Below are 14,050 nucleotides of genomic sequence, written 5' to 3' on the forward strand. Positions count from 1 at the left end.
AAATTTTCTTTTCTTTCTCACCCCTATTCTGTCCACTTCTCTAAAGGGGTATCACACTAGCCTATGATACACGGAACACGGGCTATGGTTCTTGGTGCGAAACCAGGAACCTTATCACACACAAGCTGCCTGCGTTCTTGCTATGGTAGGCAAACGACCCAGCAACCAAGACTAAGCCTAATGAAAACAAACCAGTACAAAACCATGCCACTTATATCTCAACCAGTGCTTCATGCTGGAATTGCACTTGCACTTCCATTTATTGAAGAAAAAGAACAGGAAACTAAGGAAGAACTGAGAGATGTGCGACGGCAACTTTTGGAGTCGGGTATTGGTGCCGTGAGCCCAAACTATCGACATGAAGTAGCAACATATATTTCATCTTTCTAGATTGATGAAATATTATTTGATATTCCAATATGAAAAATCTAGGAACGTTTTTTTTAGTTTGAATGATAGGGATTTATTTCATATCTTATGTTTATTTTTTCATTGGGATAGCATACGGAGAACCAGAATGGATATGAAGCCATCCCAACTTTGCTCCGCTAATTTCAGAAAAGTTCCAGCTATCTAGAGTGGATGTTCCTCGTTCTGTGTACCATAGGCCAGTATGATACCCCCTTAATACATTAGTTAACCAGTCCTCTCATTATTTAAAAAATAATGAGAGCACTTGGCGAATCTCAGCTTGGCGAAATTAACTTTTGGCAGTAGGGTGGCCACAGACCACTGAGTGCACGCTTGGCGATTTGAATTCAAACTTGGCGGTCCCCTGGCAGCCACATGGTGAACCACGTGGCTCCCCGGTGACATCAGACCTCTCTCTAAACATATCAAAATGCAATGTGAGAGTCCCCTTCAGCCATTTTGTTTGTGCTACCCTCTGTTCTGCTAACGTGGGAACGAATTCTGGCGATTTACCGCCAACATGGTCTCTACAAGCGCAACAGGGTGGTGGCTGCAAGGACGAAGATGGGCGAGGGAAATGGGTGGAAAAACTGGAGTTACAGCCTTGATATCATGTCTTATTAGCTTTATTTATTGTTTATTGGTCTGTTTTGTACATGTGTTTTAATATGTAAAGGCAAAAGATTTTATTTCAGCTCGAAAGATGATATTTTAGGGGTCAAAAGAGGGACTTTGGCAATGACCAAAGACTGATTGAGGCATTTTTTAGGCAATTTATATAGTATAAAGAACTTGTGCTTGGCGAAATTCGCATTTGACAGTAGTTTCGCCAGACTAATAAATTACTGTACATATTTGTTTGTTAACAGGAATGTTCATGAACTGAGGTTCCAGTGTATTTTGTTAGAATTAATTCTAGAAAGCCCTTAATTTTTCTATAGGCAAGACTGTAGCATGGCAAAAGATTGATCTACTGTAGTTGGTTAGATTTTGGGAAGTCCAATTCTTTGATTGGATTAAATGTTTGGTTTAGTTTAATTTGGTGTGGTTAAGACAATGACTTGTGGTAAGCAGTGTAGCTTTGGCTAATTCAGGAGGATATGGCCACAGAGCTATTCCCACTTATAATTACAGTACATATATAGATGTTGTGTATTGATTTTCCCATCACTAAGCTGATTATGCCCCAGGAAAGAAATAAAAGAAGCATGTATAGATATTACATGAATTAAAGCAGACTTAGCCCTCAATTTAACAGAACCAGATTTAATGGATTTTGTATTTAACAGACAAATCTACCCAGCAAGCAGGTAGATTTGTCCAGTGTGTCACTGACTTTAGAAATGCTAAAACCTTAAAATAACAATAGATGTATAAAATCCTGCTAAAATAAGTTTTGAAATATCATTTATATGTACTATTACATATTTCATACATTCATAAAGAAAAAAAAAAAGTTCTGAACTTGGAGGGAATTAGGTATAAAGGCTAACTTAATATATGTTGACATGGTGCAGTCACCATGCTAACACTGATCTCACTTCAGTCTGCACTTGCCGCTTGTCTTGAGGAACACACATTTGTGTGTTGCTGCTTTGATTCTGGTGCTTATTTTGTGCTAACTTGCCTTCCAAACAAGAAAATATAAACATGTGAATATAACCATTATTTCAATTGTTTGACTCATTACATCACATTACTTATGTGCAGTACTTGATTATGTTACTAAACAAATATTTTATTGCATATATTTTAGTATTTATCGTATGTAAGTATTTTCAAGCAGCAGACTTTTTCAAGCAATGACCACCACTTTCAATCTGTTGAATCAAGGCTTGAGTGTATGTGATGTTAATACCAGTAGTAAAATGTGTTGATGACAGTGAATGGGTATGGCTATCTACCCAGTGGGGAACACCAATCAGAAGTATTAGCACCACTGTGCTAGTCAACTCCCTGCTTCACCTTGCTATGAGTCATTAATTTGTCAGAGGTCTGTTGCACACAGCCGTTGATAGACAGACTTCGTTCTGCTTTTATTTTTTATTTATTGTTTTTTTATTTAATTTTATTTTTTTATACTGTGGACTATAACACCTGTAGGTTTACCTGAAGAGTATGGAAAGCACTGTTCAGCTTACACCCATTAGTGGCACAGGCAATTTTATTTATAGTGGTAACCATATTACGGCCCATATCACCACCCAAGCACATCTTTGGTGTAACCACATAGAACCTGGGTATCAAGGTGACAGGTATGTAACTTTAAACCACTCGACAAATGGCAAAGTATCAAAGCTGCATGTGTTCAGATTCGAATCTCTGTGTGGATGTCTGCCCGATCCCCACACTTACCACTAGGCCACCGCCCCCCTGAGGTGGTGTGTGACTGTTCCTAGGGAGATCACATTTATTGAATGAACATTGATGAATGTTGACTGTATCTCTATTTACTGTATAACTTGCTTATCATAGGAAGCTTGTTGTGGTTTTGTTTTGATGCTTGAAGTAAAAAGAAAACAATGAACATAAAAATTACAAAAACAACAAGTTTGTTATGAGCAACACGTGGAGTTACCCAACATAACTTTGTCTGAACTGTGTGTGTATTACTTGAATTTTGCACACAATGTGTACTTTGTCTTGGTTAATGTTGTTCTTGTCTTAATGAACTATTCCATCAAATTATGGATTTTTGTTTTTGTCTCATATTGGACTCCAGGTTAACCATAGTTGCTTTTCTGCATTCATCAATTTTCAGCATGTGCCTTTACTAACTTGGCACAGAGAAAACTGATATATTAATGATGATGATAGTAGATGCCTGTAGGAGGATATTAGGCACCACTGCTAGAGCCTGCTATTTTTTTTTTTTGTTTGTTTGTTTAACTAAAAAAAAAAGAAAGAAAGAAAGAAAGAAAAGATTAGTGTAGTATTTGTTAGGAGTGGTGTACAAGTAGTCCATGAATCACCACCTCTGAAGTGACACTAGCCTCACCTGGTTTGCCTTGCTCTGCATCTCCTGGATGTCTTTCTGAGACATCCCAAGCATGTTCTGGTCATTTAGATAGATTCATATTGAAGATTCAGCATTTACCAATGAATAACCTCCTTTTCTTTTTGTGGCCATCATTTTCTACTTCCTTTCTTCTTTCTGTCGTACTATCTTCCTTTTGTCTTTTGTGTGTGTTCTTTTTGACAAGGTGTATATCATCTGTGTTTCTACATAGCACACAGCAGGCAGGCAGTCCCACACCATGGCCCAGACAAAGCACCATGTTCTGACGTGTACACCAGGCATGCATCATCACTCAATAATTAACAAAAATAAAAATTGAATATTTGTGTAGCTAATTATTAAACTGTTTTATTAGTGTGCTGGTAACAAGGGGGTTGACTCTGTTGTTGTTGCAGACTAAGGATGCTGGAAGAAGGGTCGGTGTCTGGGGCTTCCTCAGGGGCCTCCTCCCCTGAGCCTGAGGAGCCCTTCATCCCAAAGTTCAAAGTCCAGTTTAGTGACAATGTGAACAAGGACGGAGACTCAGTGAAGTTCACGTTACAAGTTTTACAGGTATGACTTCAGGCAGGCAATGGTTACAAGGAAAAGTCCTTCATGTTATTGTTGAGGAAGCTGATAGTTATGATGGAGTGACCTTTGATCTCAGGATTTCTCCAGTATAATTCATGCACTTCTAGTGAGGGAAAAGAAAAACTCTTTGGACTAATGAAGGTTTAGCTACAGTGCTTACACTGAAAATGTGAGCGTTGTATCAGACATGAGTCCACAAACCAACACTCACTGCAAAACATACAACTTAAACATAACTACACTAATATCCATATAGTGTATATATATATATATATATATATATATATATATATATATATATATATATATATATATATATATATATATATATATATATATATATATATATATATATATATATTTAATGGTAATGGTAATGGGATGCAAGTTGATGAAGTGTTTTTAAGCCATTGGTCAGCTTCTTCACTATATTTTCATGTTGTGTTTTTATGTTCCACTATACACAGACTCTTATTACTGTGTGCAGTAGTCAGAGAAAAATGTGCTCAAACTTTGGGGAACTTCCAAGATGATAATGAATATCACAATCCTGAATGTTGTTTAATGCCATTTCCTATTTTGCAGAAGTGGGCCCCATTAAAGAAAATTAAAGTCGGATTAACAATTACTGATTTGCCAGCTTCTCAAGTCCAATTTGGTTATCTGATTTGGATGCCAAAATTCTAAGTCTGATTAGCAGTTATCTAATTATCCAATTCAATTAAGTTTTAAAAAGTGATTCAGTATTGTTAAAACCAATTCAATGTTTTTAAAAAGAACTTTTTTTTTTCATGAATACAGTGTGCCATTTCTAAATAATACCAAGAGAAGCCAAGCTTTTAAGAAAAAATAAACATTTTATTTTAATCAATAATTAATCATGATATTTTATGCATTGTATTATAGAGAAAATATGAAAGTGTAAATAAAATTTAATAAAATGAAAAAATATTTACTTGAGAAAAATATAGAAAAATTTATTATGAAACTGTCTTTGCGAAAAAACAAAGATTACGTCAGCCTGGATTGATCGCAAATCACTTCAAGTTTCGGCAGTCTCATTGCAATTATCCGATTCATTTGGTGGAGTTAGTCCGATTCAATTATCTGATTAAGAAATGCAAGTTTGAGTAATCAGATAATCAGACTTCTGAATTGGATCGTCCACCTGTGTTATTTTGAGACAAAAGTTCATTGTCATACCATGTTGGAAGTTCACCAAACTTATGAGCATGATGAATTATTAACAAGCTTTATGTTATCCATGTTCAGTAAAATGGTAGGTTGGTGTGTGGAGATGAGCATTGTTGTGTCCCACAGGATGGCCTTATGTCTCATGTGCTGGAGCGGGAATTTGAGGACTTTGAGTACCTGGACCACTGTGTGAGCACCGGCCAGGCATCCCGGGGCCTCATCATCCCTCCCATTCCTCAACGCTCAGCCATTGGTCAGTGTTCAGGTGGCAGCTCCTTTTCTTTACAAACAGTAGGTTGTGTATTCTTATAGCAAGTTATTGTGATTGGTACATAGGATTTAGTATTCTGACATCACTGGGTACACACATTTTAATAAAGGTACATTTTTACACTAATTTACTGATGTGTGCTTTTAGGAGGCTTATTTTCCCAGTGTGTAAAACTTAATGTATTGCAATTGGATTACATTCTTCAGAAACTCATCACAACCTGACTTGTTTGTGAAGTGTTGTCCCTTCCAGTGCTCTCCCAGGCTAAGGGAACATGTGTTGGCCACAGTCCACTTTCACACATTGATTCAGCCTCCACCATCACTTGTCAACATTTTGTTCACATGTGTGTTGTTATTTTTGTTTATGCAAGTATATATTTACCATATGTTGTGGCATATAAGATGCACCTTATCACCAAAATATATTTAGCAATCTTTTTGTTTAATTATTTTTTTTTCAAGTATGCAATGTTTATAACAAGTCAGCAGTACATCTGAATAAAAGAGCAATCAATTGGAGTAGTAAATATATTGTACATGATTGCAGTAGTGAAAGAGGTATACAAGGATTTCTCAAATTATACGAGGGATACATTCCTAAAGGGATTGTGGAATGTAAAAATGGCATAAAGTGAAAGTGATTAGTGGAGCAGACTGTGCAGTACATACCAAGTATGGAGGATTGCATTCAGCTGACATTAAGTTGAAGGGATGGATACATTGTGTTGGTGGTACACGTGAAGAACACCTGGTGACACTTGCTCTTGGCGTATTCTGTAGTGTTATTGTCAGCTTTCACAGGATTCCTGACTGTCACCCCACTGACCCTCTTAAGACTCAAAATTTGTCAGCTTGAGATATATAGAAAGAAATCAGTTCTTGACATAATTTTCTTTGATCAAAATTATTTTAACATGATATTACTACTTTTGGGAATAGTTAGACAGTGTATCCAAGCAAAAGAAACATAGTAAACAGATTATGCTTGACAGCCCAACACCTGCAGGCCACGCGGGGCAAGGTTTGTTTGGGTTTAGGGAAAACTGACCATATTGCTCCTGGCAGTTACTGATAATAATACATTATTGCATCAAAGAAGGACATTATTTAATTATCAATACCAGTGATATTTATCATTAAATTAATGATAAAAACTGTTGGGGATTGTGTTATGGTATATACAGCCATGCTCCCTCAGTGTTGACGAGAGTTAAGACAGTAATTGGTGATGGTATAACAGGTTTGCCCTGTCTCACCACTTATCACCATGTCACAAGGTTAGAGCCTGTTGTAAATGGACTTGTGTCTAACATATGTCATTTTGTCTCGCTATGACTGCGTCACTAGTTATGACGGCAGTTTGTAGAATACGGTCCCAGGCTGGTGTCCACACCATGGAACTAAACCGGCCACACAACTTGATTTTCTCGACAATTTGTTATTCTAAATAATCTGTGTCATATTAAAAAGTTACTAGATTTTTTGACTCGTGCTGTTCCAAAATCACATATTCTAAACACACATAAGTTGAGAAATCCCTGTGAGGGAGGCAAGACAAGGAATGTAGCCTATAGCTGCTCAGATGTCAACAACACACTTGGTGACTCTTCAAAATATGGCCATGTTTTCACTTTCTGCATTTGCTTACACCATATTGTGGTCAAATGATGTGACACGTACTATGCAGCATTCTTGCCTGTAGTGCGATGGCGTAAATCTTTAAGTGTACAGGTGAAGGAAATATGAAAGTTAAATCTATGAGATGCCTCACATTTGCTCATATTTCTTCATATTTGGTCCATATTTCATGAAGAAAAGGTGTTATGTAGCGTCAAATAGAGCAAGTTATGTGTGTTAATGTGTTGGTGTTTTTCAGATCCATACAATGCAGAAATACAGTCCAAGAGATTAATGGGGAAAGGATCCAAGACTCTCATTGCTGATGAGTTCCACAAAGACTGCCAGCAGTTACAAAAGTAAGAGGGAAGAATGGTTCCTTTATGTGTGACACAACCATTATTGTTTTTCAAGTAACACCATACTTATATACTACATACTTCATAATGACTGATGTGACTGTGCAGTCTTTATACAAGCTAAGCTTACCATTATCATTTTACTGGACCTTTATATATATATATATATATATATATATATATATATATATATATATATATATATATATATATATATATATATATATATATATATATATATATATATATATATATATATATATATATATATATATATATATATATATATATATATATATATATATTGGTACCTTAAGCTAGGAGTTTGATTTTTTTCATGACATATCTCATATCTCAAACCAGTTTTTCACATTGAAGTCAATTGCAATGCCAATAATCTGTTCCAGCCTCACAAAAGAACACCATAATTTTTTTCATTAATGATTCAAGGTAAGGAAAATGTGTTGATAATAACAAATTTGGTATAAAAACATAATAAAGCATAACAAAAGGGAATGTAAATAAATAAACTGGTTTTATAGACTATATTCATCTCAGAGATCAGAGGTACTACTTTCCATATACTATATATATATATATATATATATATATATATATATATATATATATATATATATATATATATATATATATATATATATATATATATATATATATATATATATATATATATATATATATATATATTTACATGTATGTCATGTATGTCACTTAAATGATGTTATTAATGTGGGTTATGGTGATTTGTTGGTTGGCAGGTACCTTGAACTACTACTGTCACATCCTGTATTAGGCAAAAATGAGAAGCTACATGACTTCTTGAATGAGAAGACTCCTCCACCTAGGACCAAGGTTTGTATGTAATTCACCTCGGTCGCTTGCTGGTCACCTAGCCAGTCTTCCCCATTACGGAACGAGCTCAGTGTGTGTGTGTGTGTGTGTGTGTGTGTGTGTGTGTGTGTGTGTGTGTAATTCACCAGTCATCTGCTGGTCACCAAGCCAGCCTTTACCCTACGAAGCGAGCTCAGAGCTCATGCACTAGGACTGAGACCACACCACACTCCACACACTGGGACAGTGAGACCACAACCCCTCGAGGTACATCCCGTCCTACTTGCTGCTTGGTGAACAGACGCTACACATTAAGAACCGTGCCCATTTGCCTTGTCACACCTTGGACTCCAATCAGGGCCTTCTTGGCTGTGAGCTGAGTGTGCTAACCACTACATTACACAGTGTGTGTGTGTGTGTGGGTGTGCACATGTTGTTAACTCATTGCATTTTGACAGACTTAACTTGAGCTCGTAATGTTCCACCTTTTCAAGTTTTTGTTTGCACACGCACCACTTTCTTCCACTGATTTGTTGCTGTACTATTTACAGAACTGCATTCCCATTCATCCCCATCACATCTTCCACCTTTGTTGTCTTCTGTACACTGTATTGTTTATGTATCATGACTTTCTTATACACTATAATCATACTCCATTCTTTTTCATCCTCCTCATCTTTACATATTAAATCTCCAAGACATGCTATTCACTTTTGTTGTTTTTAGTAAGTTTCAAGTTTAGTAACATGTTTTTAGATGTGGATTTGTGACCTGTTGCAGATTTCAGTGTGGATCTTACAGTACACAAGCTTATTACATTCTTTTATCATTCCTTCATTCACAAACACAGTATGTACAAGTCTTAACCTCTTGAAGTTGCCATATTCATGGAGAGTCCAGAGTGTGCACTGGGAGGTCTTCCATTCATGCCAGCCTTCAAGCTCATATTTTCTCTTTCATCTGGTCCTTATTAATGCCAATAAGCAAATTTGTTCATTACAGATAGGAAAACACTAGACTTTAGACAATAATATGCAGTACTTTTGAGCACAACAGGACATTTCTTATATGTTTTATTATGCCTCTTATAGTAGCATAATGCACTGAAAATGTAAATTATAAAGACTCTCTCTCTCTCTCTCTCTCTCTCTCTCTCTCTCTCTCTCTCTCTCTCTCTCTCTCTCTCTCTCTCTCTCTCTCTCTCTCTCTCTCTCAGAAAAGACTTCTAAGTCAATAACAATTCTTTTTTCATTATGTTGGAAACTAACACCAGGAATTTTGTGGCCACCTGTCCAGGTTAAAAAAGGTCTGATGAGTAAGTTATCGGACACACTGGACGCCAGGAAGTCATCTTACCCGGACAGTGAGGAATTCTTTCAAAAGGAGCGTGACTGGGTGACCAAGTACCAGCCAGCCATTGCACACACCAGTGAGGCCTTCAACAAGATTACCTGTGCTCAACTCAGTAAGTGTGTGTAGTTATGTGCTTGTGACATGGGAGAGGAGCTAACTTTGTACTGTCCTGTCTCCATAACTATTTTTATCCAACTTTTCCTTAATCCCTTCAATACTGGGATGCATTTTTACCATGAGTTTTAGGTGTGATTAGAAAATTTTATATGCAGTTGCAAGGTTCTTCTATGGAGGTCAAAAGGTTAATGGTCTTAAATCTTCAATATTTTAATCCCCCACATGAGATTCCAAAGCTGTATAAAATCATCTTATAGTAACCTGAATAAATATGAAGACGTGTCATGGTACTGAAGGGATTAAAGTCATGAATATTTCTGGCATACATACCTCTACCTCCAGTCAGTCTATACCTCAATGCTTCTATAAAGGAGGCCAAGCTTCCTATGTCCCTTCCGTTGGTGGTTGTTTTTAGCTTTCCTCCATGTCTTCTTGTTTCTCTCTCCTTTAAGACAAGTAGATCTCCCCTATCTAGTTTTTCCATTCCACTTTGTAATCAGTAAAGTGCAATCATATCCCCTCCCTTGTCTCCCTTCTAAGCTTGGGAATTGCATTCTCACGAGTCCCTCTTAACATGGCAGCTCTTGCAGTTCTGATATCATCTTGTTGGCTACTCTCTCTACACCTTCCAACTTTCTTATGTGCCTTTTTTTTTTTTTTTTTAATGTTGTGACCATGCAAGTATTACTGCTGTGTATTCTAGTCTAATCTTGGGTCTGCCATTGTAGTAATTATTTTTCTCGTAATTTTTTCCATATAGACAAGCAAAGGTAACTCTTGTATTCCATAGTAGATTGAGACTTTTGCCTGTTATCTTATTCATTTATTTTTCTGGAAATATAGTTCCTCTGAAAATATGACTCCCAAATGTTTTTTTCCTGTTGCCTTAAGTTAGTGTTTAATTCCCCATCCTATATTTATTAGTACATCTGTTAGCTTTTTTGCACTTTCATTTTCCATCTGTTGATCCATTCACACACTTTGTCTTGATCTCTGCAATTTCTGGCAATCTGCATTTTCTTTACTCAGGAATAAGCCACCAGCTGGAGCAGATGGTGACAGCCCTGAAGGTGAGCACCTGTCCCAATGACCAGGTGTACAACAGGCAGTACAACAATATCAACGCCATCTTCCTGGACTGCATGGACAAGCTCAAGGTGCGTTAACAACTCCACTGCCTCTCTCCTTCCCTTCTCACTTCTGTGTCTATTGTAGAATGTTTGAAGAGTTGATCACTTCAAGGGCAATCAATTCTCCCTTTTCCTTTGCCACAGAAATTACACTTGGGCCAATCTCTCTCTCTCTCTCTCTCTCTCTCTCTCTCTCTCTCTCTCTCTCTCTCTCTCTCTCTCTCTCTCTCTCTCTCTCTCTCTCTCTCTCTCTCTCTCTCTCTCTCTCTCTCTCTCTCTCTCTCTCTCTCTCTCTCTCTCTCTCTCTCTCTCTCTCTCTCTCTCTCTCTCTCTCTCTCTCTCTAAAGACATGGATAGGTAATTTCAACCTCTCTTATCTCTTCTGTTACCTGTCCATTTAAACTTATTATGTATTGCTTCTAGAAAAGTAATTGCTTATATACCAAGCATTATTTTAATTCCCAGTGTCTTGAAAGCTTCCTCTTTAAGGAATTCAAGTCTTAGGCAGGAGGGAATACAAAAGTAAGTAGGGAGTTACAGAGTTTATCTGTAAAAGCAATGAAAGAGTGTGAATATTGATTGGATTAGAGAGGTGGACAGAATAAGGAGAAGAGAAAATTGAAAGGTGAGATGAGATGCCTCTGGTTCCAACCTGTTTAAGAGAGCTGTATGTCAAACTCTCTTCTGTGTAAAGAACATTCCTTTCAAGGGTGAATAAAGCCCTTGTGTAAGTCAGCAGCAGGTAGGGACAGGGGAGGGCAGTGACAAAGCTGTTCAGAATGCCTAATGTCACAGAAGCTGTTTTAGTGAAGGATGAGATGTGAAGTTTACAGTGTAGATTATTGATAAAGATAATTACTTTGTGAGGATGTTTGGTGGAGAGAGAAGGCAGCTGTGTGTCATTGAAGAGGAGAGAACAGGTATGTGGAAGGTTGTGTTTAGTTGATAGATGGAGGAATTAGGCTTTTAAGGTGTTGAAAAGTAGAGAGTTTACCTGCTGTGTTTAGTGTGTTGTGATGTTGAGTGTAACAAGGAGCAAGCAGCTGAGGTGGGCAACACTGGACAAATGTGATCCTGTCTTCACAGAATGAGTTGTTCTATGTAGTTCTAAGTTTGTACAATGTGACAATAACTCAGTTATTGCAAGTCAACATGTGAAAAAAAGACAAATATATACTAATGGGAAATTATACCTGTAGGTAATATTCCATGTAGTAAGTATGTCACTCAATCCCTGCTGTGTTTGGCCTCTCTTCCTCTTTTCTTCATCATTCTTGAAGTTTTTAAATGGTTTATCAATTTTGTGTTAAACATCAATCACTGTTTACATGTTTGATGTTGTACTGCAATGTGCTGTATGTGTAATGAGTTCATATATTATCTCTCTCTCTCTCTCTCTCTCTCTCTCTCTCTCTCTCTCTCTCTCTCTCTCTCTCTCTCTCTCTCTCTCTCTCTCTCTCTCTCTCTCTCTCTCTCTCTCTCTCTCATCTTTGTCTCTGTTTCTCTCTCCAGAATGAGACGGAGGCGAAGGGGAACCAGGAGGACATGGAGCTTGGGTCGACGGTTGGCCTGTGGAGTCGGTACCTGCAGGCTGAGAACAACATGCTGCTGGACCGTACTTGCCTTATGGTGGATTATCAGTCATGCAACCGTGCGCTGGACAAGGCCAAGCCCAACCGCAAGGAGGCGGTGAGTACCCAGGAGTGTGTTATTGTAATGTTGCATGAGCCCCAGAATGCTGTGGCTTTGTTGAGACGAAACTCTCCCACTTGTGTCCTGTCATGCAGCAGGGTACCAGTGTGTCCTGTCATGCAGCAGAGCACTGGTGTGTTTGGGCTATTTAAGAGGGAGGTATCAAGACATTTATCCCTTCACTTTAGCTAACTCTCTCTCTTGTACCTGCAAGGGAACTGGCAACTAAGTGGACCTTTTTCTTTTTTTCTTTTTCTTTTTTATGTTGCTATGGGCCAGTTTACTTAAAGAAAAGATTACTATATACAAAGGTCATTTGATTTTACTTGTGGAATGTAGAAAAGATGAGATTTGGCTATTCTTGTGTATCGCATTACAAACCTGTAAGGAATTGTGAAGAAAACTTGAGTAGCTGTTGTTGATTTACTGAACAAAAATAAAACTAAGAAGCAAAGGAGAAAAATATAGAAGGGAAAGAAAGTGAGGGAGGATCTGGTGATGAGATTTGACCAGCATGCGTTTGATAACAGTGGAAGGAAAGTAGACAGAATGAACAGTGAGCAGGAGTGAAGGTTAGAGATAGATGTGCAGTTAGAAGGAGAGAGAAATAATGGTGTGTTAGGAAAGAAAGGAAGACAAGAGAGAAGGGAAGAGAGATTCAATACTGTGTTAGGAAAGAGGGAATGAATGCTGTGTTAGGAAAAGAGAAGGATAGAGGGAATGAATGCTGTGTTAGGAAAGAAAAGAAGGAAAGGGGGAATGAATGCTGTGTTAGGAAAGAGAGAAGGAAAGAGAGAATGAATGCTGTGTTAGGAAAGAAGGAAGGCAAGAGGGAGAAAGAAGGAAGCAGATTTGGGAAGAAGTATGAATTTAAATTACTAAAGAAGAAAAAAATGTGCAAAAAAACAAAACAAGAAAGAACATATAGAAAGAAAGGGAATAAGAAATGGGAGAATGGTGATGAGTATACTTGATATGGAGGCATATTTGGGGAAGGGTGAGAGAAGAAAAAGAATATATAGATGATAGATAGAAAGAAAAAAAGGAAGTTTACAATAGGGTATTGAAGCTGAGGAAAGGAAAGGAGGAGGAGAGGAAGACAAAGACAAATAACAGAAGAAAAGCGAATCTCAAAGGCAGAAGAAGGAAGAGAAGTAGAAAAAGGAGAAAAAGAAGTTACTTGGAGAAAAGGAAAGGAAAAGAGACATGCATTTCTACCTTGAGATTTGTGTATGATATGACCATTTTATTGACATTATGAAGAGTCTGTGGAGGTCAGAAAATTAATGGCCACAGTCTTCACTATTTTAATCCCTTAAGTGCTGGGACACATTTTTACCTTGAGATTTGTGTATAAGACCTTTGACATTAGGAAGGATCTATGGAGGTCAGAAGATTAATGGCTACTGTCTCCACTATTTTAACATCTTCAGTACTGGGAAACATTTCTGCCTTGAGATTTG

The 14,050-nt window shown here is 37.4% G+C and overlaps 1 protein-coding gene across 1 annotated transcript in view; it reads left to right on the forward strand.

Moving 5' to 3' along the window:
- Nucleotides 1-14,050, forward strand: part of LOC123505482 (sorting nexin-5-like) — a 55,591-nt gene that overhangs the window by 1,608 nt on the left and 39,933 nt on the right. Inside the window, exons 2-8 of the mRNA XM_045256831.1 lie at nt 3,826-3,982; nt 5,321-5,447; nt 7,344-7,443; nt 8,223-8,316; nt 9,592-9,760; nt 10,795-10,922; nt 12,408-12,584. Coding sequence (XP_045112766.1) covers nt 3,833-3,982; nt 5,321-5,447; nt 7,344-7,443; nt 8,223-8,316; nt 9,592-9,760; nt 10,795-10,922; nt 12,408-12,584 — 945 coding nt within the window. The 5' untranslated portion in view covers nt 3,826-3,832. The remainder of the gene's footprint in view (nt 1-3,825; nt 3,983-5,320; nt 5,448-7,343; nt 7,444-8,222; nt 8,317-9,591; nt 9,761-10,794; nt 10,923-12,407; nt 12,585-14,050) is intronic.

Source organism: Portunus trituberculatus, chromosome 18 (genome assembly GCF_017591435.1).
Source record: "Portunus trituberculatus isolate SZX2019 chromosome 18, ASM1759143v1, whole genome shotgun sequence".
Lineage (NCBI taxonomy): Eukaryota > Metazoa > Arthropoda > Malacostraca > Decapoda > Portunidae > Portunus > Portunus trituberculatus.